The sequence below is a fragment of the Aplidium turbinatum genome, chromosome 16 (genome assembly GCF_918807975.1).
Source record: "Aplidium turbinatum chromosome 16, kaAplTurb1.1, whole genome shotgun sequence".
NCBI classification, from domain to species: Eukaryota; Metazoa; Chordata; class Ascidiacea; order Aplousobranchia; family Polyclinidae; genus Aplidium; species Aplidium turbinatum.
In genome coordinates, this window is record NC_137487.1 from 11,199,663 (window position 1) to 11,226,578 (window position 26,916).

The following is a 26,916-nucleotide window of genomic DNA, read 5'->3' on the forward strand; positions in this document are numbered from 1 at the left end:
AAGGGTGGCAACAAAAACTGAAAAGGTCACCAAAATTAAATTTTTCTTGTAAGTGTTTGTGATGATATTTAACAAACGAAATATAATTGCTTTTTGTTTGTTTGTTTATCTTTATCCTGCATTGCGGGAAAGCGGACTTGAGCGCTATGCATCGGTGTACGCCTTCCGACATACACCTGACCCACGCTGCAGCCGACGGCAATGTCTGCTTCCGGTTGTCTACTTTTACTTATGACTTCAATTTGGTACTACCCATTACTCGAAATCGATCACTAGGTAGAGGCAATTATCGTAAAGTTTCTTGCCCAGAGAAACAACAGCAAGTGCGGGTGGCTGGAGTCGAACATGCAGGCTCTCGACTGCGAGTCCAACGTGCTAACCACTCGGCCACGGCCACTGTTGAACCATACCGGTAGACAAACAAAACAAGTAACTTTAGCAGGTTTAACATGTTTTATTACACAGAGATATAGAACATATATAATTAAAAAAATCAACTCAAAGTTCAGTTAGTGCTTTTCAGTCCGGAGTGTCGTTAAAGTTATAGTGCATAGTCAGATTTATCTCATAATTTTCATTTTGCAGATTTAAGTAATTCCTGATAAGGACACACGTGTCGAAAAAGTTTTTGATTTTTTTAAAATTATGTTATACGGTATTGTACGGTATCTCTGTGTAATAAAACATGTTAACCCGTTAAGGATACTTTATTTTGTTTACCTATGGTATTGGTTCAAAAAATCAAATAAACTGATTATAAATTTATATTTAGAATTCTGACACGACATTGGAACAAATTTGATAATTGACAATGTATGGTAGATATTAACGATCTGCTTTAGCCTGATGCTGCGAGTTTGCTGTGGTAATAGCGAATTGCACTAGCATTCGGAACACAGTTCCCTGAGCGTCATGTGCTATTGCGAATGGTGTTGAAATCAGTGAGTCGTTCTATAATTAATGCGACTCTTTTGTTTGGGTTGAGGCTGCTGTCGTTAATATCTCCATTGTGAAGTAAGCAACGATCATGCTGCTAAAAGCGAAACTCATTCTATTGCAAATTTGATAGTGTTTTGTAAGTTGTTTTAACATAAATAAATATGCCTGACATTCGAGTAGTTCCATTGGGAGCTGGTCAAGATGTTGGACGAAGTTGTATTCTTGTCACTCTTGGTGGCAAAAACATAATGCTGGATTGTGGAATGCACATGGGATTCAATGATGAAAGAAGATTTCCATATTTCAACTACATTACTGGTGGAAATGGACGACTTACTGAGCACATTGATTGTGTTATTATAAGGTATTAATAAGGTACCGGTATCATTATAAGGATAGAGAACATTTTGGCCTGGTTGACTTGGTATTTAAGACGATTTACTGCAGCTGACATGTCACTGAGACATCTTACTTCTGACTACTTAGAACAAATTCTATTTCATGCATTGAGCAAAGCTTGCCATGTGCAAATATTTTTGTTTATCAGTGTCAAATTGTCATCTCAATTTTTTCACTGGACGCTTGGTGTGATGCAAAAGTTATTTAACATTGGAAACAATTCAACACAGGATACAAACAAATGAAAAAGCTAACTTAAAAGTAAAAGAATGTCACAATGACATTGTCATTTTGTAAGGAATGGAAATTCTGTATTGAAGTATTTTGCTTCAAACAGTCACAGCAGCAATTACTGTACTTTGACAATAGATCTGTGCAAGTTTTTGTTCCATCACGTTTTAACAAGCTGAAATAACTAAAATTGAAGTTTCTTAAAATTTAAAGTATAGGCTATACAATTAATCTACAATTCAATGGCTTGGATTAATATTGTAGAATGCCACTGTACATTGGAAGTGCTGACTACTGATGATTATTGTAAAATGGGTGGTGCTGTTTAAAAATAAATGAAGCTTTTTTCAACACAAACTTTCCTACGTTTGATTTCATTATAATATCCAAAAAAATTCATTCAACCACAACACATTATAATTATATTATAACATCACTACTGGATTCACCATCGGCGGTCATGTAATATCCAACTTAAGCTACGCAGACGATATGGCCATTTTGAATAATTCTAAACTGAAAATGCAGGAATACCTAGATGCTCTGTCAAAAAATGCTGCTAAATTCGGCCTCCAAATAAATGTGTCCAAAACCAAATGTATGACAACCGACAAAACTAACAACACACTCAATCTCACTCTCTATGGAAAACAAATAGAACAAGTACCAGAATTCATATATCTTGGCCACCGACTATCCGCAACCAACGATGGAAAGACTGCAGTGCAACACCGAATTGGCTTAGGCTGGGCAGCATTTGAAAAGAACAAAAAGATTCTAACATCCAATAGACTCCCAATCAAACTGAAAGCAAAAATTTTCAACACCTACGTTTTACCAGTCGTGCTGTACGGTCTAGAATGCATAAATTGGACATCATCAACAATGAAAAAACTCACTACCTTCCAAAATCACATCATGAGAAGCATGACCAACAAAAGGTTACTTGATCACACAAAAATAGAAGATCTTCTAACTATGACAAAACTACATCCAATTGCAGCAATAATAAAATCAAAAGTTTTAAAACTGTTTGGCCACACTAAAAGATCACAATTCGGAATCAGCAAAGTTTGCACAGAAGGCAAAGTAGAAGGAAAAAGAAAACGTGGCAGACAACCAAAACGATGGCAAGACAACATTCAATCATGGACCGGACTCCACTTGACGACACTGGGCGAGTTGGCTCAAAATCGCCACTCTTGGAAGCAAATAAGCCATGTTGAATTGTTGATGTGCAATCTGCCGCAAGCGGAGATAACGACTGATGATGACCTTACTTCCACATTAGACTAGCTTTTTGTTTATTGTTAAATTGTATATATATATTTATTGTTTCAAACATTGATTGGATAGCTTTAGCGTTAGCTGTTATTTCAAGTGTCCAGTAAAAAATTGTGATGGGAATTAAACAAGAACAATGGTGAATAAAAATACAATGCTTGATAAATGAAATAGAATTCGCGCCAACGTATTCTCATGTTCAGGTCTTTTTGCAAAAGATCCATTATGAGTAATACTAGTAGTCCTTCACCAAGTTGGCCATGCTAAAATGTCCTGATTCCATCAGTGGTATGATAGATTGATAGTGCCTCTTCACTCTTCAGGCTATTTTATAGTAAAAAAAATGCATGGTTAAATTTGTTGAATGTTGTGGTATCCTTTTTGTAAATAATCCAATGATGCTTGTAATTTTTCCCTGATTTTGTTACCTTACGACTGTATCTTTATTGTGATTTTTTTTTTTATATATATTATACACTTTACTTAATGACTACTATGTTGATAAATTATAAAAGAAATAAACACTCTGAAAACAGGCTATAAGCTATTGTACCCTTTTTTTTGAAGTTCAAATGTTATACAATGCCAGTAGCGTACCATTATTGAACTTCTAATAGTTCTGAATTGATGAACATGAGTGGAATCTGGTTCAGTTGACATGCACCCATCAGCATTACAAAGAGTGTTTTTCACTTTTTATATATATATATACCGGTATATATATACTGCACATTAGGGTGGTTCAAAAAAAATCAATTTTTGAAAATGATATGGGCTACCCTGCCAAAAGTTTCCATTTCCAGAAAAAATAACTTGTGTAAAATATTTTTGAAAAATATTAATGTTTAGGGGTGCCCCAAGCCCCCAAAAGTTTTGGCGATTTTGTCATAAAAGCCTAAACTTAAAATGGCTGTGTTTCGAAAACGGTTCATGCTAACATACAAGTGTTTGGGTTCATTTTGATCAGCAAAGTGAGCTCTATGATTTGGCAAAGAGTAATAGTACTATAAAGTGAATTTTCAAATTTCTGATTTTCATGTTAAATTTTGTTATGTGTTCTAAAGTTGTATTATTGCTGTACAATAGTAAGCCTATAAGTCTATTGGTTATTACCAAAGTCCACAGAAGGTCTTAGGTCATATTGGGTCCCCCCACTATGACAAAATGGGTGTTAGCTGTTTAAAACAAGGATTTTATGGCGACCAACCACTCACTGTTGCCCAATTAAGGTGTTCTTTGATGCTTGAGGAAAGCGTTTGCGATGCTGATACACAAGCTGCAAAAGGAACTGCAACTGGTCTTCACCTTTGGTCAAATGTCCAGAAAATGTTTTTACAAGGGCAACATTTCTTTCAGCATAGTCATTAGTGACAATCAGTCATCTAAAGAAATCTTTGGCCATTTGGTAATCACTGTTTCCATCCCATTCTGCAACTGGAAGGTGGAGAAAGGCATATGGGATTTTCAGTTTCTTGAACAGCAGTTGTGTGTTGGCTGCAGCGAATGTTGCCAAGATTTTGGTGTGTATGTTATCCAACAACACAGTAGCTCTTTTTTCTGGAGTCCTCGGTTTCCTGAGCCACCATTATTGCTTTTGCCATTCGATGTTTGATGATTGGCTGAGGATGTCGCAGAGGATGTTTAGGCAAGCTCGATAGGAGTCTATTACAAAAGAAAAAAAGGCATCGAAATGCTGTAGAAAAACAACACAAGCAACGACGATACATCAGCCACAATGGCTATTCTGGAAGATAGCAGCAGATCAGCAACTGAAGAATTTGTCTCAGAGAGTGAGGAATAAGCTGGGTAATCTGCTGTTTCCATTTTATCCCAGAAGGGTAGAGAAAAGGTTTTATCTCCTACTTTACTTGCAAGCCTATACAGAGCTAATGTCTCCAATCGAGCAGCAATGTACATCGTTAGTGAAACTTCCAAAAGTCTGGGACATAACATTAAAGACCTAACCTTCAGTACTTCAAGCATCAGGCGCAGCAGACGTCAGCATCGAAAACAGTTTACAACAGAAATCATGAAAAACTTGTCTCCGAAAGCTCCTTTAATGGTTCACTGGGATGGAAAACTTCTCCCAGATTTAACTGGACACAATCACGTCGATCGCCTTTTCTTCCTTGTGACCTTTCAAGGGGATACACAGCTGTTGTCAGTACCAAAGCTTCCATCTGGCACAGGTGAGGCTCAAGCTCATGCAGTATTTGATGCCTTTAAAGATTGGCATATTGAAGAAAACGTTGAAGCCATGTGTGTTTTGATACCACTAGCTCAAACACTGGTTGCATTAATGAAGCTTGTGTCCTTCATGAGCAGCTACTTGGAAGAGACCTGCTATATTTGGTGTGTCACCATCATGTTTTAGAACTGATTGCAGGCGCAGTCTTTAATAAAATTATGCCATCATCTTCTGCCTCGGACATCCTGCTTTTCAAAAGGTTTAAAGATTCCTGGGAGTTTATAGATCAAAATAATTTTAAAGATGCATTGACGGATGATGCAGCAGATAATATATTAATATAAGGGTATTAGAGAAGAGATGATCGAGTTTACCATTGTAAAATTGACCACAGAAAGACAATATCGAGATGATTATTGAGAGGTCATGGAATTAACGTTATCGTTTCTTGTTGCCCCATTACCTTATGTAACTAGGTTTTGATATCCTGATGCTGTCATCATGAAAGATGGATGACTTAAGTCATCTACACATTCAAAGTGTGGATGTTTCGCGGTCAATTTCATTTGACTTTGCATGAACAGAGAGGACTTCATGAACTGTGTGTTTTATTTTCTTGTATTTATGTTAAAGCATGGATTACTGCTCCATTGGCTGTGAAGGCTCCCAATCTGTGTTTCTGAAAAGCTTGAAGGAGTATGCAGCCATCAATGAGTCAATCTCCAAAGTCGCAACAGAAAAATGGCTCGCCATTTGAGGCCCCTTTCTGAAGAGTTGGTGGGTCTGTCTCCTTTAGATAATAATGGTCGCTCAGGAAACCGAGGACTCCAGAAAAAAGAGCTACTGTGTTGTTTGATAACATACACACCAAAACATTGGCAACATTCGCTACAACCAACACACAACTGCTGTTCAAGAAACTGAAAATCCCATATGCCTTTCTCCACCTTCCAGTTGCAGAATGGGATGGAAACAGTGATTATCAGATGACCAAAGATTTCTTTAGATGACTGATTGTCACTAATGACTATGCTGAAAGAAATGTTGCCCTTGTAAAAACATTTTCTGGACATTTGACCAAAGGTGAAGACCAGTTGCAGTTCCTTTTGCAGCTTGTGTATCAGCATCGCAAACGCTTTCCTCAAGCATCAAAGAACACCTTAATTGGGCAACAGTGAGTGGTTGGTCGCCATAAAATCCTTGTTTTAAACAGCTAACACCCATTTTGTCATAGTGGGGGGACCCAATATGACCTAAGACCTTCTGTGGACTTTGGTAATAACCAATAGACTTATAGGCTTACTATTGTACAGCAATAACACAACTTTAGAACACATAACAAAATTTAACATGAAAATCAGAAATTTGAAAATTCACTTTATAGTACTATTACTCTTTGCCAAATCATAGAGCTCACTTTGCTGATTAAAATGAACCCAAACACTTGTATGTTAGCATGAACCGTTTTCGAAACACAGCCATTTTAAGTTTAGGCTTTTATGACAAAATCGCCAAAACTTTAGGGGGCTTGGGGCACCCCTAAACATTAATATTTTCCAAAAATATTTTACACAAGTTATTTTTTCTGGAAATGGAAACTTTTGGCAGGGTAGCCCATATCATTTTCAAAAATTGATTTTTTTTGAACCACCCTACTGCACATGCATTTTGTTTATATATAAGTTTTAAAACACATGCACACTGCACATGCGTAAAACTTATAAACATATTGCTAAACAATATTTTTTATTCAAAACAGTCATTTTCATTTGGACCACTGCGGGGCATTGCCATATATGTCGGAGATGGTTGGTTTTGATGGGCCTATTTATATGACTCACCCGACCAAAGCAATTTGTCCAATTCTTCTTGAAGATTACAGAAAAATAACTGTAGAAAAGAAAGGAGAAACTGATTTCTTCACATCACAAATGATTAAAGATTGCATGAAAAAAGTTGTCCCAGTAAATCTTCATCAAACTGTGCACGTAAGCTGCATTCTAATCTTAGTAAATAATATTCTTTGAGGATTAGGTTTTACATAACTGTCGCATAGGCGCCGACTTTTATTTTTGCACGGGGTGGCGGATAGCACAATATGGCAACCTAAAAACTTTCAAACTGCATGTTTTTGTTTGATTTTTACTAAGCGTGTTTCGTAGATCCTATTGTCTTTTCACACCTGATTTGTAGCTCGATAATTTACAAAGCAACTTTAAAACAAAGCACAGGAGGTATGTCGTGAATTTTATTGTTACGTTGCTGCTCTGACACTTAACATTTGGCAAAAGTATTTTTGCGAACAGCAGCTCTGTCAATCCAATTGTTAATCGTCAACTTGTAACCGTGAAGCTTCAGCTTGATAAACATTTAAAATTAGGACGTGGTTCAATCTTTGTTGCGTCATGGTAGATCGCAAGGAGGTTTTTATGCGCCTGAGTGCACTAAACGATCGCTCCGCCTCGCAGGTGGTGGAAGGCAACGATAAGTATATTTTCACAATGCAGACCACGTTTGGAAGCATTAATGAAATTGTTTCATTGCTTGCAAATAGATCAAGCAGTTGCGACATAGTTGAAACAAAAATCTGTTTTTGCTGTTGAAAACTTTCCAGCTGTTGCAATTCCAGACGCAGAAGCGTTGGGTTTATGTCATCTTTATATGTGGCAGCGACATTTTCAAAAGCAGCTCTGTTCTTTTCCGATGCTTGATCCTTGGAAAGCAGAACTGTTTCCATGTCATTATCGTTTTCATGTCCTGTTGTGAATAACGTGACAAAAGTGAAGAAGAACACTGTTTAAATACGTCTAAATAAATGCTTTGGTAGTAAGCATCTACGGTAGAAAAAAAAAACGGTTGCTGTTGCTGGTTATCGAAAGATATTGCAGTACGTCCACCACGGCCACGCGGCAAAGATGGCAACTGCAAACCCATATCAACAGCTGATTTTTTACATGCTTCAAACAACGCAGATGCCTCACTTTATGTTGCTGCATTCCAAGAAACCGTTGATGATACGGCTTCCAGTAATTCACGTACCTTTCCGACATTGATCCCACGTTTCTGAACAGTGATATGTACAGGGCTTAAAATAAGCAAAAGCTTTTGCAGGACACGCAAGAAAAAGTAAACGTCCAAATTATCCATGGATGGCATGGATGCTGTCCATGTGCATGGAACATGGCTAGTGGCATTGTTTCGAGTGACAGCATCCATGCCATCTTCTTTCGATGCGGTGTCAAGCCAATCTAGTATGACCTCATACTGGTCAAGAAAAGCATTTACACTGGGAGCTGCTTTTCGAAAATTTTCGAAAGTTTTGAAAATTGCATTTTTTCAATGAAATTTGAAAATAGATATTCATTTAGGGGGTGGAGCTATCAATCATCGAGATAATTTTATTTACAATTTTTTTATAGCTGGCATAATTTATAGCGATATTATAAGCAGTTTAAAAATTTTCAAAAAAGATTTTTGAGGGAGGCAATAGAAAGATCGTATTTTATTGATTAATAAATCCCATTGTAAACCTAACAAATGTAACAATGACTTATGACAAATAACAAATAAAACGATCGCAACAACAACAAGGAAAAATTCGTAGCCACGTGTTGCGTAATCTTCACGTAGCTTGCTTGATGTTACGCGAGTATCATGCTTGTGACAAAACAATCATTTTCTTTGCAATGCTGTATTGGTTCACCTCTTGCTTTATGTTGACTTGAAGCGAAAACAAATGATCAAAAAAAGATTTAAACGTCCGTTCAAATTACCTTTATTTGCAGTAAGTAATGTAGCCTAAACGGGGTGGCTGCCACCGCGCTACAGCGGTTACGGGGTGGCGTGGCCACCCCATAACCCCGTAAGTCGGCGCCAGTGACTGTCAGTACATATAAATTATGATCTTGTAGGTTTTATGGCATAAGGGTGATTCTTTGTGAATACCTTTGTAAATTCAGAAGTTTTTTTATCAGCATAGTAATGAATATTTTCAGGTTGATGATGAACTCCAAATAAAAGCTTATTACGCTGGCCATGTGCTTGGTGCAGCAATGTTTTACATGAAAGTGGGAACAGAGTCTGTGCTATACACTGGAGATTATAACATGACCCCTGATCGCCATCTGGGTGCAGCATGGGTGGACAAATGCAGGCCAAGTCTTTTAATCACCGAATCAACTTATGCCACAACTATCAGAGATTCAAAAAGGTCAGATAAATCAGTATCAAGCTGAAATGTATTTTCGTTTTATTTTAACTAAATTTTAATTTAATTTATAATATGTTTTACTTCACTAATACTAACTAGATTACTCAACAGGTGCCGAGAGAGAGATTTTCTCAAAAAAGTTCATGAAACTATTGAAAAAGGTGGAAAAGTTTTGATCCCTGTCTTTGCACTTGGAAGAGCACAAGAGCTTTGTATATTACTTGAATCTTATTGGGAACGCATGAATTTAAAGGTAAAAGTGTATATTTGTTGTCAATTGTTTTCATTCATTGTTATGCCTTTATTTATATAAAGAATGTTTGTTTAATGAACTACATCTATGTTTAGGTTCCGATTTATTTTTCCACTGGCCTTACCAACAAAGCCACTGAGTATTACAAGTTGTTTATTACATGGACCAATCAGAAGATAAAGAACACATTTGTGGAAAGAAATATGTTTGACTTTAAACATATCAAAGGTTTCAATCGGTAAAATGCATCATTATTTCACTCTAGAAAAGTGGCTGTTAGTTTTTTTCCTATATGCATATACACAGTGTAGGACTGTACTGTAGGTCAGTGCTTCTTAAACTCTTTTAGATTTGTTCACCTCTAGCATCTATCTCCAGATTTCATTCACCCTTGTCTCATGAGTCATGATATAATATAACTAGGGCAATCATATTTTTGACCTAAAAACTTGAAATTTTGACTTTATAATTTACAAATTTTGACTTAATTTTGACCAACAGCTTTCTGCGTTTGCAACCCAAATGTGAAATACAAAGCATATTAGAAATCAAACCGTTAGGTAAGGATATCTTCTTTTTGTACTGAAATAAAAGAAAAATGTGGAAGACTCAACGACACCACAGCTAACGAACAGGTACTGAAAGTAACTTGAAAAACTGCTAAAGATAAATATGGAGTGTCTTTAAATATCGGGAAATTACTGGAAGGGTTCTGCAGTATTATACTTCAACATCAAGTAATGTTTCACATTATCGCCTTTTAAGTTCCTGCCTTCTGTCCATGGGCGCCGGAAGCGGGGGGCAGGGCGGATGCACCCCCTGCCCTCAATTTTTCTATGGATGGGGGCAGGGGGGACAATGGTGCCCTTTTAAGGTCATGTAAGCTACTGTACATTTTGCAATACGATATAACAATTTCAGCTATTCGCTTTTAGCCTAATTAATAATTATAATCTTTCATTTCTGCCTCAAAATAATATTCACGAGTCACGACACAAAATTCTGTATCACAGTAGGTTAGTCTACATCATTATAACATAGCATGGTGCCCTTCCTTGCCATTGTTCTTTGTATACCGGACACTTGTATCATTACTTGATGAGATGATGGATGAGCATTATCGCTATACTTAGGCTATCTTAAAACTTTAAAAAAAATTGGCCTTTCAGCAACAAAAGTGCCCTTTTTTCATAATCCTGTCCCCCAGTCAAAAATGGATTATCATGCCAGAATAGCAAAAGAAATTGCAACAAAAAATCAGTATCTGTGTAGCTTTAATAAAATATCAGTAGAGAGAAGAAAACTACATTAAAAGAAAATTTTGACCTAACCATAAAATATGACCTTTTTTTTACTTAGTAACTTTGAAACCTCTCTTTGTGTCAGCCTGAAATTTAGTTTATGGGCGTTTTATAAACTTTGAACAAGGCAGAACAAATTTGACTTTATTGGCTTTTGGTTGCCCTAGATATAACTATCTCGTCTATAACAGCACAAAATGGCTTAGGTTGTTTCGATTTTTGTTAAGATCAACTCAAGCTAGGCTTTACGATTACAAATCTACAATTTCTCGAGTCAAGAGATATAAAGCTGCAAAAGCACAAAACACAGTCACCAAATTTTTGTACTTATAGGCCTAGCCTATACACTCAGTGCAAACCAACTTCACTATTACAATAAGCAAAAAAAAACACCAAAAAACAGTTCAGTAGGCCTAGTCGATTTACTTAAATGAAAAACTTCGAATTGATTTTGTTTTTGGAAATTCTCACCTGTTCACTAAACATGTTGAACACCCGGAATATCCGCCCTGCTCGCAAGCTATCATCCATTTCTGACGGTTCACCCGTATTCACCCCTTTTGGTTGGTTCACCCTTGCAAAAATTTGATTCACCTTGAGGTGAACCATTCACCTGTTTAAGAAGCACTGCTGTAGGTTACACTTTACCACAACGAGACGGTGACCACATTTCACAATTTTTTATTGTTTTCAGTGCAGCTTTTGAATGCACAGAGTCTTGCTTTTCCATCAAGCTCAATTTAGCTGAGCTGAGTTCAAATAGATCAGGGGTTTTCAACCTGGGGTCGCGAGCCGTTTTTCAGAGGGTTGCAATAGCCTATATTGTTTTCAATTTCTTTTTGCTAGAAAAGATTAAAAACTGTGTATTTTAAACCAAGTTCTTGTACGTTGCTTTGTGCTGACTAAAGTTAACCAGTAACCACGCTATGGCAAAAAAGCATATAATATTTATTATTTAGAATCCTATGCAAAATAAAAATTTCTCAGTATGGTTTCCAATGGCATTGAAAAAATTTAGTGTTGGCTATTTTGTTTGAAAGTTCTTTCAGCAACAGGTGCACGCATTGATAAGCTTAATTGTTAAAAATATGCAGCACCAACCATCTCACTGAAATTGATTTCAAGAAATCCATAAAAGATTGCAATAAATTCAACCGGTGAAGAAAGAGCGAAAATGTGGATCATTCTCATTTTTTCTCTTCTAATAACATCGCAAAAGGACGTTTTTGGTTTTAGAAGTTTACATTGGAACAGAAAAACTAAACATAACTGGATGTCGGCATGAATCAAATTTGGTTAAATTTTGCATTAAATATGATTTTGTTGAATATTATTATGGGGGGTCGCGAGGCTACGTTGATTGCTCTGAGGAGGTCGCCGTGAAGAAAAGGTTGAAAACCCTTGAAATAGAGTATCTAACGGATATGTAGTTACCTTAGGTACGTTAAATCAAAAATCTCTAGGTTACGTGAAGTAGATTTGCAATTTAGGTAGAAAGGTTACTTTTTCAAACCATAAACCGACATTTAGCCTAACTAAGCAACAACACTACAGTTAACATTATAAAAATAGAAAACAATAAGTGAACGTTTTCGGCTATTCATATAGCCCTTTTCATATAGTCATATAGCCCTTAGATTTGCCCTCCCCCCATCAAAAAATATAAGAGAATCATGTTTACTCATATTTTTCACAGGTCTTACATTGAAAATCCAGGCCCTATGATTGTCTTTGCCACACCTGGAATGTTACATGGTGGTTTGTCGCTGGAAATATTCAAGAAGTGGTGCACAAACGAAAAGAACATGATCATTATGCCCGGCTATTGTGTGGCTGGAACGGTTGGAAATAAAATCCTTTCAGGAATGCGAAAAATAGAATTGAAGCCAGGCCAGGTGTAATTTTCCTGTTTTAATTAAGTGCATGTTGATTTGTATGGAGTTTATTAAGACAATGTACCTATGAATGATGAGTGAACTAGATATTCTTGACCAATATCATTTCTACTTCTCAAGGTGGTCGAGATCAAAATGCAAGTTCAATACATGTCGTTTAGCGCTCATGCTGACGCGAAAGGCATCATGCAGTTGATAAGAATGTGTGAACCAGGGAATGTGATGCTGGTGCATGGGGAAGCGGCGAAAATGGAATTTCTTAAATCGAAAATCAACAAGGTAGTATTTTAACGTAGCATTATAACCTGTAGTACGTATATAGTAATCAACGTGGTCTTATTCTACAAAATTATTGCTTAACCTTACACATGCGCTTGATGAGGCAAAAGTTACATTTCGAAATATATATTTCTGGTTTTAAAGTTAAGTTTCTTGCCACCTCATTGCTTACTAATGTTTCAGTATGTCTCAATGGTTCAACTACACGTATGTTAGCATCTAACTTTGTGAACAAAAAAATAGCGCAGATAATCAACAAATGTCCGTAAGTAGTAAGAATATCTTGTCATTTGGCAAGACACTTTATGACAGACACGCTAGAAAGTGGAGAAGAAATGTGGCTTTCTGTCAGTTACATATTAAATATACTAAGTGATGGAAGAAGAGCAATAATTGGATTTAGTTAAATGCGACAGCTAGAGCATCTACACTCTCCGCATTGCGTTGTTGCTGCCATGTTCGACGGAACATTTGTTATGAAAGAAAAGCTAAATATTTTGTGTGATTATCTACCATCCCTCTCTCTCAACCAGGAATTGCATCTTCCTTGCTTCAAACCCGCCAATGGCGAAACAGTTGTCATAACGACAAAGCCGCCGATCACAGTCGATGCCTCCATGAAACTACTGCACAAACACAGGGAAATACAAGGCTTGACACCGAATCCGAAACGAATTAAAACCCTACACGGTGTAATGCTGATCAAAGGAAACAGGTACACACAGCTTAAGAATAATAAGTAGTATTAGCATGGTGTTTCAGCTGATCAGGATCATAGTTTTTTTTTATGCATGGTGTCATCAGTCAACCTTTCAGGTAACTGTTCTATTTCTATACAGTGTCGACAACTTACCCTTATTCTAACTAAGGTCACTTTACTGTTTTCTCTTCATTCACGTACTGACCTGTCGCGCGTGTATGTTGCTAATTGGTATGGACGAACTGATTCTACAAAAATGTTATAATATTATGTTGCTCATGTTTTCGCAGTATGAAGCTAGTCGACCCAGAAGAAGCTGTAGAAGAATTACAGCTCACAAAACACGAGGTAGGGTATGTTAAAAGTCTGTCTTTACGCACGCGAGTCTCCACCTTGCCAAGAATTCAGTCAATATAACAAGCCTTAAGAGCAGTTAAATATTTACAATGAACTTCATTTTACCTTTGCTTCGGGTTGTTGATATGACGCTCAAGGAACTTTTCAGAACAGCCATGTTTACTGGTGACTAACGTCGTGTAAGGGGGTGAAGAAAAGCAATAAAATGATGTCATGTGAGATTTGAACAGTCTTTTAGTATGTATGTAACAGAACAATGAAGTTTTCAGCAAGATTCCGACAGACAACACTGCTTATAGCAGCAGGGCCGTTGACAGGATTTCTCGGGCCCGGTACCCATTTATTTTCGGGCCCCCTTCATCGACAATGTTATGAATATAAAGGTTGTGTACAAAATTTTATTGATGTGCTGTTAAAATGAGGATGACACATGCCGTTCAATGTAGAAAATTAAGAGGAATATCATTTATATATTCTCAAAGATTTGTTGTATCCACAAATTTCCCCAACTGTGCAATTACGCATTAGGGATTTCTTTATAAACCGCAAAATCCTTGCTCTCAATCACGATCTTCGTCGATATGTTTAAAATTGTTGGAGTTTTCGACTGAAATTAATTTTTTGTAAAGTAGAGTAGCCGTAAGAGAGTAAAACATTTTTGGGGGGCGAAAATAATTTTCCCAAATTTTGTCTTTGCATATATATTTTCAAAAATACAAAATTATTCACAACCTCTGTGAGTCATCAACTTGGCCGTGTACAAAATACAAGCAAAAAAACACGTACAACAGCAAAACAAGGCTGAACTTACTTTAATCTACGTTCATAGACCTGCCTGTGTCCCAATTAAATAAACCATCAAATAAAAACATTCTTATGTATCACAAAAAATATACAGTATATTAAGCCTAACTGGATTCAAAAAAATTTGAACTGAGACTTCACTAATAACTGGATAACAAAAATTGCTGAATATTCATGTCACCAGATTATATGAAAATCTCCAGCCCAACTTCAATAAAAGGCCTGACCAAAAGTAGCTCAATCTTTTCAATTAAAAAATAGTCCAAAGACTCAATATTTGTAAATTTGCATTGAAAAATACTAAAATGACAATCCGCTTAGGCCTACTTATCAAACCAGTAACATTACTTAATCCATGCTGCTTCAAATCCTACAGCCTGAAAAGAATTGGACAGTTTACCATGCTATGTGCATCAAACTTCCACCTTTGAACAAAACTAGTTTTGATACCAAAAATATTGATATTATATTACAATATAATCATAGTCAATGTTTTTTCAGAAGATCATTACAAAGATAATCTTACTTCACAATGAAGCTGCTAGGCCTACTCAAATCACAAGCACTGAAGAAAAATGACTCCCAGATAATAGCTTCAAACTCAATCGTTGCCACAAAATACAGACCACATTACCAAAACATGACACAAAAATAGCACTGCTTACATTGCCTGATATATTAACTGCATGAATTGGATGACAAAACAACATAACATGTGTCTTTAGATTTGATTGTTGTTGCTCTAATTCTGTGTCATAGATAGTAAATAGCTGAGCATATCAACCCTGGGACTGGCAAAGACAAACAGCAGTTTATACAAAAAAATTCAATACAGAAAACAGTTAAAACATAGCTCACAAAAACATGAAATTAAATCCAGGAAAATTCACAAGTTGTTTTCATTTAATACACTTTTTCACTTTGTACATAACTACAGTTAGTGGCCGGGATCAATGGTCACAAAAGTGGTGTATAGGCCTACAGTATGTGGCCTCACAACTGTTGTTTATTAAAGTTTATAACAAATGCTTATTTTGTTTGACCAATCTAAAAATGATAAGCTATCTTTGTAGTATTTAAGTCAAGTTTTGCAAGCATAGCATAACTCGTGGTAAAATTGACTTATCCAATAATTGGATATTTTTGCCAAAATATTTTTACAAACAACTACATTAGTGGGATATAGAGAAAAAACAAAAACTTCATAAGTTCACCAGAACCCAGCAAGGTTTCAAAATTCTACCAATGAAGGAATGTAGGCTAGTGTGATATTCTAATGAATATCTGTAATAAGCTTATCTCAGCTTGTCGAAGCATTATTTTGCATTTTTTTCTGCAAATACTGAATCGAAACTTATTCTGTCCAAATTTTAATACCAAATATAAAAGTTTTCAAATTGCCGATACTCTGTTTTACATTCAAAGCAAAATGTTTTTTATACAAAATGCAACACTTTAAAGTTACTAAACTGGTAGAATGTTGAAAACTTATGGTAAAAATTGATTTGTCCAAATAACTAGACATTTTTCCCAAATGATTTTTATAATCAACTACATTAGTAGGATATTAAAAAAAAAAAAAAACCTTGTGAAGTTACCAGTAGCCTACATAGTAGGCTTTTAAATCTTACCCATGAAGAAATGCAGCCTACAGCCCTACATGTTAGTGAAAATCAGTAATAAGCTTACCTCTGTTTCCCAACTGTACTTTTTACAGAGTGTTCTATTTTGCAGTTGTCGAATCGAAACTTTTTCTGCCCAGATTGCAATACCACATGCAACAGTTTTCAAAGTCGGTGATAATACATTTACATTCATTGGAAAATATTAATGTATCTCATAAATTTCAACAATTATGTAAAGTTTTTTAACTGGTGAGGCATCGAAACATTGTGATAAGATTGATTTGCCCAAATAACTGGACATTTTTGCCCAAATTTGCGACATTTTTTTTTTCAGCGGGGGGAGCAACCGCCCCCACCCCCCTGCCCGCCCACCTCCTATGGCTATGATTTGCAAGTAGCTAGAAGTGATTACCACCAAAAAATATATATATTCAGAATTAAAGAGTGGGTGAAGAAAAATATTTCGTGTTTTTGAAAAAAAAATCCTGGTTAGGGAAATCACTATACCCGGAAGGGGGCCCGTTACTTTACCATCTGACGGCTGAAGTGGCTGTTTTAACCTCTGATGGCAATTCCTTTAGATCTGATTATATTAAGATCTTGATAATGTTTGAAGTCGCGGGGAATCTTTTAAATCCGGGCCCCCTAAATATTCCGGGCCCGGGTCCAAAAGTACCACCTAGACCCCCCTGTCAACGCCCCTGTATAGCAGCATGTTTTCGTTTTAGTTGAGATTCACATCCACCGTTCAAATTGCCAACGTACAAAGACCGACCTCCGACGCCATGGATCACCTTCATCGGCATTTGAAGAAAACCTTGCGCTCCCACAACGTTAGCATTAACGCGGACGGAAACATTCTAATTGATACTGTAAGTAAATTGTCTATCCCAGGCTTTTGAAGAATGTATGTATATCTATCTTTGGATACGATTTAACGTCTCTTGTTCCAAGTTTTACGTGGGTTATGACTGGTAAATTCTGGGATTCAAAGTTGCTCGGCTATGGGTAATTTGGTGAGACTGTTTAGAGGAACTTTACATTTTTACACAGGTTTTACTGAAGGCGCAGCCGACCGAAGATGATGATGCCGATCAAACCGACCTCAACGTTCTTGTGTCTTGGTCGTTGCAAGACGAAGAGTTGGGAACTTACATAATGGACACGATGAAGGCTGGACTGCCAGCCCGAGTCACGTAGCGTTTCACATTTTACACTGCCATCTATCCTTGCTCAACTTGTTACGAATACATACGACTAACCAGGCGTATGCTGGTCGTGTAATGGGTGTAACGTTCTCACTGTTACACAAGGAATGAAGATAGTTGATTAGCATCAATTTCATTGATAAAGCTGCGCGGTCAAACTTCGCTATTTGTTCAGGTCATGGTTAAGTCGGCTGCGTAGCCGAGTGGTGAGAACGTCTGCGCGACGTTTGAAAGGACGTGGGTTCGACACCGCTCCAGAGCACGCGGCTGTGTCTCGGCAAAGACACTTAATGGCAAGCCAATATAGGGGAACAGCTGACTCGAAGACTATATGTCCCTTTGCTACTTCCTGTCGTCTGTTGTATCGCAGTGTACTGTATGTTATCGCAATGGGCACAAATAAAAAACACGATTATTATTATTATTAAATCTAAAAATACCCGCCCGACCCCACAATATATTATAAGCTTATATAGAGCGGCTCCACTGCACTCATTTCAACTACTCACTATAACGCAAGACGTAACCAAAGACACAGTTGCATTCTACCATATGAAGCTACAGTATAACATCCGAACAAATTCTTCATCAAACGTTGTTCACGATTGACTTCAGCAGTGAGCAGCTAATAATTAATTATTTAGTGCGCTTTTCATTAGAACTACTACTAAGGAAATGCAGCATGCATAAGAGTTTACATTCTGTGTAGAAACTGTAGATGACGCCATTTTGCTATTCTACATCTTGTCGTTTTTCAACAGAGGAAATTTTAAGCATTTTACTGTACAGATAAAGTCAGATATATACAGTAGGCCATAGGCGTCGAAATAGGGTGGGCAGCGCCCACCCTGCCGTGAAACGAGGGTGGGAAAAATATGCTTTGCCCACCCTGTTTTCATGACACTTATGAAGTGTTCGTTACAATTATTTCCGTTTTTGTTAAACGTTGAATTATCCAACCAACTGCAGCGCAACTTCTTGTTTTACGTTTTGTCTCTCGCTAGGTATCCGACAGAACAAAGCAATTCCGCAACAACGCTGCGTTGAAAAAAAGGCCGTACTCGCTGCATTGTTGTTGCTACGGCAACTGCCACACGCTGGCAATTCCTGGTGAGAGAAAGCCACGTTTGATCTTTTCTCCGAATGGTCTCACTTTGATTACGTCACAATCAAACTTCAGTTCCGGATCAGCGTAACGGAATATGGATATGACATCATAATGAACGTGACAATAAAATAACCGATACAAACTAAAGACGTACTGAAACAATCGCTTTTTACAAATCTTTTCTCACAAACTTGTTGCTGGGTATAAATTGGGGTAGCCACTTTAACAAGTCGAAATTCTGCCACTGAAATTGACTAGAATGAAACCGCCAACCAATCATAAGCTACGGTTTAAGTGACGTAAAAATGGCGAAAAGAAGACCATAGAAAGCAAATTAAGTGATGGATTTTTTGTCAGCTGGTTGGCTTAGGTGTTAGGGTTCGGGCTAGAAAGTAGTCATTTCATTGACGCGTGTTCGATTCTCACCACTGCTATAGCTCTTTTTCTTCTGTAATTACCAAATAAAGTTCAAAACAAGCAGTAACTCTCTGGATGAGTGCTGGAAGGGTCACAATTGGACGGTAGCCTCTTATAACACGTTCTGATTGGTTGGCGGTTGCATTGTAGTCAATTTCAGTGGCAGAATTTCGACTTGTTAAAGTGGCTACCATAAATTGGGGCACCGCGCGATGTTGCCATTTCATTATTGAAAAATTAAACATGAAGCAAAGTCAAACATCTATTCGCACATTCTTAAAACCAGCTTCCAAAAGGCGTCGAGATGATAACGCTGAAGAAGCCACGTCCAGCACGAATGTACGTAGAGATGACATTGATGAAGAAAGCAGTGCTTCAAGGATGGACAGTGGTGAAGTCAATGTCTCAGGCAATGCACCTGTAGTTGTAGAAAACAGCATGAGCTATGAAAATCCACCTGCTCCATTTGACGTTAGCATGCTGCCGGATCAGCTTCCGGCTCGGGAAAGTTCCGTCAGCAGTCCGAACATTTTGCGGCAAATCCGAAGGTGCCACTTTAAACAGGTCACGAGTCATGCGCTTTTTAGGTCGCAAGGGAAAACATAAAAGAAGTTTGTTTAGTTTAGCAGCACTCATAAGATCGCAAGAAAGCAAACATCAAACCTATTAAAGCTTAATTGCTGCAGCGACGCTAAACGCAGTTTTCGTGAGAAAGACTAACCATTGCGAATTTGCGAACATACACATTCAATGAAATCTGTTTGAAAACTCTCGCCCACCCAGAATTCCTCTCTTCTAAGAAAAAACCGACGCCTATGCAGTAGGCTATGTTGTTGGCAGGCTACCAACTTGAAAAATTGCCACTGGTGGCTGCCTATCACTACAGACAGTAGTGTTCACACGATTTCATGGCACACCTTTCCCCCACTCTCGTGCTGCTTCCACATGTCAAGTTGGTTTTTGACCTCATACGACAAGCACACCTAGAAATCAGGTGGCTCTATTTCGTGTTGCTGTTCTCAGAAATGCTGAACGGGCCCTGGGGTTCATCATAACTTCCTCTTCCGATGGACAACAAAATAAATCCTTTTCCATCGTCCAAGGCTTTATTATTCTATGTCCTTTAGATTTTCTTCCATCCAAACTGTTTCCGGCTTCGTCGATATGTACCGATCTTCGCATGCACCTTTTAATCACTTTGTCTTCGAGCGAGTGAAATGAAATACAGACCAAACGGCCTCCATGGCGGAGGTATTTCTCAGCGCATGTGATACCTGCGTGGAGTTCATTCATTTCATCATTGACGAAAATACGAAGTGCCATGAACGTCTTGGTAGCTGCGTGCCGTCTGTATAAAACCGAAAGTACCGTATTGTGAATGGTCACCAATAGAAAAAAATGTAACATCCAAACACTAGGCTACAAATTCTAAAATAAAAAAAACTCCCATTACAAAATTTACAACTGCAGCAACATCTTTTCCATATGCCCAACTTTCACTACGGTAGCCTACATTGTTCGGTACGTTACGTGTAGTGGTCTAATAGTGAATAGTTCTTGGAAAAGTACTGCGAAATACAGTAAAATTAATCTACAGTTAAGAACAATTGTACTTGAAGTTGAAAAGGTGAAGTGTCATAACTTGCTACCACAACAGGGTTACACGTTACAAGTCTATGTTTTATGTTCAATAACGTGTTTAGATAGAAATAAGTATGACATATAATCACCTGCGTCCGAGGCTGTCTGTTTTGGAGTGGCTTCTAACGGAGTAATCCGAGACGGCGTGGTCGATAACTTGAGCCAATTCTCTTGTGCGACTATAAGGTCGATTATCCACAATACACTGAGCAATTATTTCAGCCTTTTTTTCTTCTCCATATTTCACTGAACAAGGTGCAGCTATATGAATTGGCGAAGAATTGCAGCTACGTTTAGACTGATTTACGTAGTTGTTATGTACACTTCCATAATACACGTTTGAGCAAGCTTCTCAAGGAATGACGCGCTAGCAGCTGCTGGGTGCCATATTTTTGATAAAACTATAGAAAAAGGCCAAGCTGTTTCAAGGTGGGCATTTCCCTTGGCTGTGTTAGCTACGACCTAAGTGGCTTCGATTTTATTTGTTAACAGCCGGTTTGTTTGGTCAGAAGCTTTACATGACTGTCTGACAGTCTTGATCACTGATGAAACTTTTCTGGACACTGTATTAGCCCACGCGAGAGAATATCGCCATTCAATTGCACGAGAATACGCTAAAACAATACATGAGAATACAACGCATACATACATGCATGAGAATACATACTGTAAAAAGCAAAACTCAATCTATTGCGTACATTAAAAGGACCAAATTAATTTCCAGAGTTAACTGAAAACGGAAGAACTCTTTTGATATAAAACACTGCTTGGGTTGTTGAAACTCTTATTGCTGTGCTTTAGCAACAAAAACAAATTAGCACAACCTACAAATTGATTAAATTAGCATAAAGCAAAATTGCGTAAAACCTAATTAGAAAAGGTAATTCACACATTTCCAACAAGCAACAACGACATTTTACTAATTGTAAAAAATTTTACTCACTAATAATATGAGTGAGGTCTTCAGCACTCAAATGGTTTACTACATCGGCAGCTGTGACCTGTCTGCTATTTCTGCACAATAATGAATTTGTTAAACATAAAAAACAAATTGGTTTGTTTTCATAAACCAAAAAAACTTGTTTTTTTTCTTAGTGATTACTTCTGGTTATAAGGTAGATCGCCCATTTGAGGAAATGTCTTAGCACCAGATCGCCTTTTCAGTTAGCTTTTACCACTTTTATTAACCTTTTTCCAAGGGAACAAATTTTTCGGTGCTGTTTAAACACCTTTACATTTTAGTATAGATATTGTGATTTATTTTGTTCGATGTTAAGGAGTCGTTATGCCCTTCTGATCAATTTAATAAAAAATATCTTGCATACACAAAAATTTCTATGAACGCCAATTTCATGAAAATTTCAGTTTCGGGGTTAGGTGACTTGTAAATTCATAACAAAAATTATAGTTTTGAAATCTTTCCAAGTCTACTATAATTTTTACAATACACATGTGGTGACACTGACATCTTCACTTACAAAAACAATTTAATGTAAAGCTGTTGTGGGGATAAAATTTAGCTCAAACATTTTTGTTCGCTTCGTAGAACAATAGCAGCTTACTGTACACATTGTGCTGATGTTCAGTAGCAAGGTCTGACTATAAGTACAAAGGCCTTCGTCAGTTTAGAACGAAAAAGTAGATGTAGCAGTTTTCATACAAAATGATGCAGCTGAGTTACTATGTTGGGGAAGTCAACCTACATTTTACGTGTTGTAAAATTGTTTAATGGTACGAGATTGTTTTAGCTTGTTGTAAACATTCCGAATCTCAGTTATTTTTCAACACTAATCCAGCATAGAAGCAGTTTATTTGTGACAGCGTAGTTCAAAGGGTACTTTTGAAGCCGGGCCTGGCATGATCTAGACTAGAGATCTGAAGAGTAGGGTGGAGTGAAAAATTTTTTTTCTTTCAAATCAAAAAGTCTAGTTTACCAAAATTCGGAGTTGACCCCAAAAACACCTTCAAACACAATTTTGGGTCGGTGCCCCCCAGGGGGTGCAGGCACACCCCCCCTAAAGTTCGAAAAACCCCAATTTTATAAAAAAAATTAATATCTCATTAACCACAGACGATAGAAAGTCGGTTGATGGCTCAAAATCATCAGAAGGTACAAGTTCATATTACTTGTAAGAGAAGTGTTTTTACTAAAAGCACTACAAAGTGGTCATTTTTGCAATAATGTAATTTTAGTCGTAACTTTATGTCAAATTTGGTCGATTTTGTAAACTAAGTTAATCTTTGTGCTTAGTATGTGTCATAGAAGTGAAAAATCAAGCAGATTCATTGTCATTTAACAATATGAATATCATAAAATGGTAACTGTAATGCAGTGTTCGCTCTAAGGTGCAAAGTTGAGAAATTATTTGAGCAATTTTTTCCTTGATTTGAAAAATGTGAAGATAGATTTGTGTGAAATTTTGGCATATTACTTAAAAAATTCGTGTGTTGAAGTAAAAGTATGGGCAAAATTTTTCTAAAGCATAAAAAAATACGTTGGGCAAACTTGTACTTTAATCTACTTTGGGCAAGTACTTACTTTACAATTTTCTTAGCAAAGAAAACTGCTGTAAGAAATGCACTTAACTACAGTGAGCTGATGTAAAAATGTTCAATTACGTGTAAGTTATACGACCAAGTTCAAATTTATCATAAATCAAATTTCAGCAAATTTTTCATCAGGCATTAAATTGATTTTTGGTATTGAAGCACGGCATTAGCATACGAGACTTAATTTTTTGTCTGATCATGCCATCTCGTCTGTGAAAACCTTCAACGCTTGCAGCAGCTTCAGTTACCAAGTGCACATGCCTTTCCACTGCCTGGTTATGGCAGGGATGGTTTAGCTCAAGTTTATCTGTGATAATTTGTTGCACAGCTTCATTCGTCATGTTCCTGACTGCAGGCGGCTCGTGAAAATCGGAAAGGTCCAAACTTGACATATCGTAATAGGCTTTGGCTCCCGCATCTAACTTCGGAAGAATGAACATTCGTATCTTAGCAGAAACACTTTCTTGATGGATGCTTTGACTTCTGCTTTGAAGAATTTTGTTTATTGCAGTGATACGAACGCTTCAGTCATCATCTCCCAGCATTGCCAAAATTATGTTTTCATGGTGGGCAAAAAAAGCATTGTTTTGCAAAACTTTAAGTCCAACGTTGTTTACCAGTACATTTGGAAAATGAGAAATGGCATTTAGCATAAAGAAAAAAATTTTGGACCCGTCTGTAATTCTATGATGATATTTGATGCGGAACCAACAGGGAAAATAGACTCGAACAAGGTATTCAGTCAAAGTGCGCAAATTCTTTGAAGGCCTCTTCTTTGAAACGTAATAACGTAGGATTCGACATCCTGAGATCAACCAACGGGAATGGCATTATCCACCAACTTCAAGGTATTTCAAATCCTGTGTAACAACGCCTGTAATAACAGCTTGACACATTTGCATAGCATAATACTGAGCACTGCTGAGACTTTCAATTACTTCATCAGGAAGAATAGGAAATTCGTCATTTAAGATAGGCAGAAAATTCGCCACAGCCCAAGCTGACACTTTTCCATTTAATTGCTTGCCAATTGTTCCAGAAAACGATTCTGGACCACTTGTTGAACCACCTAATTCTTGAAATATATGCCTTAGAGGGAGCTCATTGAGATGCAGCAAGCACACCACCCATTGCAATGGACGCCCAAGCTTTTTTCAAGGGAAGTAATGAAACCAGATTTTTTCCCTGTCATAGTTGCTGTTCCGTCTGTCCCAATGATGTTTAGCTTGCTTTCCATTGCTGTGCCTTCAATTGCACCATACACAGCTTGAGCAATTTGTTGACCAGTTCCATTTTTTGGTGTGATATGAGTGATGTAAAATTCAAAGGGTTCACCGACAACTACATCTAGTGCTCTTCAATGATTCTGGTTCGATGATAGTTGCTCCCTTGTTTCACACTGGTAATGGTGGCATCCTTTCGCCCATCAACATAAAGTCCATCGACAATATCGAACTGCAATTCTTTTTCCTTCTGAATTTCTTTGTACTTTTGTCGTTCTCTCCTTACTTTACTTTGGTCAATAACTTGTGATTTATCAATGTCAGTTACTATACCAAATGCTTTGAGAGTGGCAGTAGCAACAGCAGCACCTGCTCTATTCGAAATTCCAAATCTTTCACAAGTTATTGCTACTTCTTTTAGAGATGATCGGTTTTGTGTGGTAGATTTGGTTGGCAATATTGACAAAGCTGAAGAACCTCGAGCATGTAATTAATCTGAACAAGTGAACATAGATTGAAATAAACTTACAATTATTGAAGCTACATCCGTGCCTAATCATAACAGATTAGGACTAAGGGAGTCATTAACAATGCGGTTTTGTAGCCAAGCGCCACTGTACGCATTTACACCGTACTAAGCATGAAATATCAACTGAATATACAAAAGTCGACCAAATTTGACATAAATTGACGACTAAAATTACATTATTGCAAAAATGACCACTTTGTAGTGCTTTTAGTAAAAATACTTTTCTTAAAGGTAATATGAACTTGCACCTTCTGATGATTTTGAGCCATCAACCGACTTTCTATCGTCTGTGGTTAATGAGATATTATTTTTTTTTTTATAAAATTGGGGTTTTTCGAACTTTAGGGGGGGTGTGCCTGCACCCCCTGGGGGGCACCGACCCAAAATTGTGTTTGAAGGTGTTTTTGGGGTCAACTCCGAATTTTGGTAAACTAAACTTTTTGATTTGAAAGAAAAAAAATTTTTCACTCCACCCTACTGAAGAGGCCAGGGTGTTTGAAAAAATCAACGCGTATTCTTTAGATATGGTGAGTTTTGAATTGGGAAACTATGATCTCATTGGTAGCGGGCCCAAGTTATGTTCTCAACGGCCCTGCCCCTGCGAGTCTACAAACTGCATAAAGGATTCTCTGCAAGATTAAGGTTGAACATATGTACACATTTATAAATCATTCCTGAAGTACAAACTACCGGTACAGTTGATATCAAGTCATTCCTTGTGGATGAAAAACATAATGAAGCAAAGCTGACCTATTTCCATCCATTCTCATGTCGAGAGGACCATCTCTAGCTAATGAAAACCCTCTATCCTCCTCATCAAATTGCATGGATGAACATCCTGCATCAATAAGTACTCCATCAAGACTTCCATCGACATAGCCGAGTTTATCTAATAACGTATCCAGTTCTGAAAACTTTCCCAAAATTGGAGTAACACGTCTATTCAAAATATTCAATTGTTAGTTTTGTATCAAAGGCTAATTTTATTATAAAGTTAGAATAATTTACCCTCAACAAAATTGGTAGCTGAAATGCAAGACAAACATATTCTTCCACTCATAGATCACTAAACATAAAATTACTAGTGTTTGTTGCTGTGAAAACACTGTTTGAAAACAAAAGATAAATCTTCATTTAAAACTTTTACAGCCGGCAGTTACAATCATTTTTTTTTTTGGAAAAAAATTCATAGCTAGAGTACCTACTATACAAATGCAATTTAACTTGTTAAATGTAAAATCTCAATGGAGAAACAACCGGAGTAAGATCACGTCTTACCTGCATGTTTTGGAGAGAGCCTCTGCTATTTTAAATGCTTTTTCATCTCTATCTGCAGCCAACACATGACAATCTGTGTATCTTGAAAGAAACTCTTTAGAATGACCACCAGCACCGAAAGTCATGTCCAAAATGACACTTTGTGGTTTTGTGTACAAACACTCCACTGCTTCTTCCAACATGACTGGAGTATGAAGCGATGTGCGCTTGTTGTTCGGTTGGACATTTCCGTTTTCTAAGCTTGTGTAATTGCATGTGTGCGAATCAAAAAATTTCACTTTGTATAAAATAGCAGGGTTCATAAGCTTATATAGTGATTTGACATACATAACATTTTTTGTTTAAAACTTGCCAGATTTTTATTGTTTTTTTATTATTCTCAGCATCCAACAGATCTATTAAAAAGCAACAAATTTGTTACTTACCTCATTGAAAATAGAATAAAATTCAGTAGCCTATGGTACATATTTCAGTATCAGTAAAAGTACGGTAACACT

General features: G+C 37.1%; 2 protein-coding genes across 3 annotated transcripts; one reads left to right on the forward strand and one right to left on the reverse strand.

Annotated features, from left to right (window-relative positions):
* Positions 1 to 1,075: 1,075 nt before the first annotated feature.
* LOC145785847 (integrator complex subunit 11-like) lies at positions 1,076 to 17,730 on the forward strand. The gene is made up of 11 exons (XM_082597554.1): positions 1,076 to 1,303; positions 6,801 to 7,029; positions 9,037 to 9,251; positions 9,363 to 9,504; positions 9,600 to 9,742; positions 12,502 to 12,700; positions 12,821 to 12,979; positions 13,513 to 13,694; positions 13,970 to 14,027; positions 17,194 to 17,337; positions 17,519 to 17,730. The coding sequence occupies exons 1-11, from the start codon at positions 1,101 to 1,103 to the stop codon at positions 17,663 to 17,665; spliced, it is 1,821 nt and encodes a 606-aa protein (XP_082453680.1). The 5' UTR covers positions 1,076 to 1,100; the 3' UTR covers positions 17,666 to 17,730.
* A 348-nt stretch (positions 17,731 to 18,078) lies between these two features.
* Positions 18,079 to 26,795, reverse strand: LOC145785848 (12S rRNA N(4)-cytidine methyltransferase METTL15-like). Of its 2 annotated transcripts, XM_082597556.1 has the most exons (6): positions 26,420 to 26,795; positions 25,892 to 26,080; positions 21,783 to 21,853; positions 20,929 to 21,085; positions 20,473 to 20,546; positions 18,079 to 19,616 (listed from the first exon to the last, which is right to left on the reverse strand). In XM_082597556.1, exons 1-6 carry the CDS (start codon positions 26,746 to 26,748, stop codon positions 19,453 to 19,455), a joined length of 984 nt encoding a protein of 327 aa, XP_082453682.1. In that variant the 5' UTR covers positions 26,749 to 26,795; the 3' UTR covers positions 18,079 to 19,452. The 2 variants fall into 2 exon arrangements, with proteins under 2 accessions (XP_082453682.1, XP_082453681.1); XM_082597555.1 differs by having other exon boundaries at positions 19,481 to 20,546.
* Positions 26,796 to 26,916: the final 121 nt, after the last annotated feature.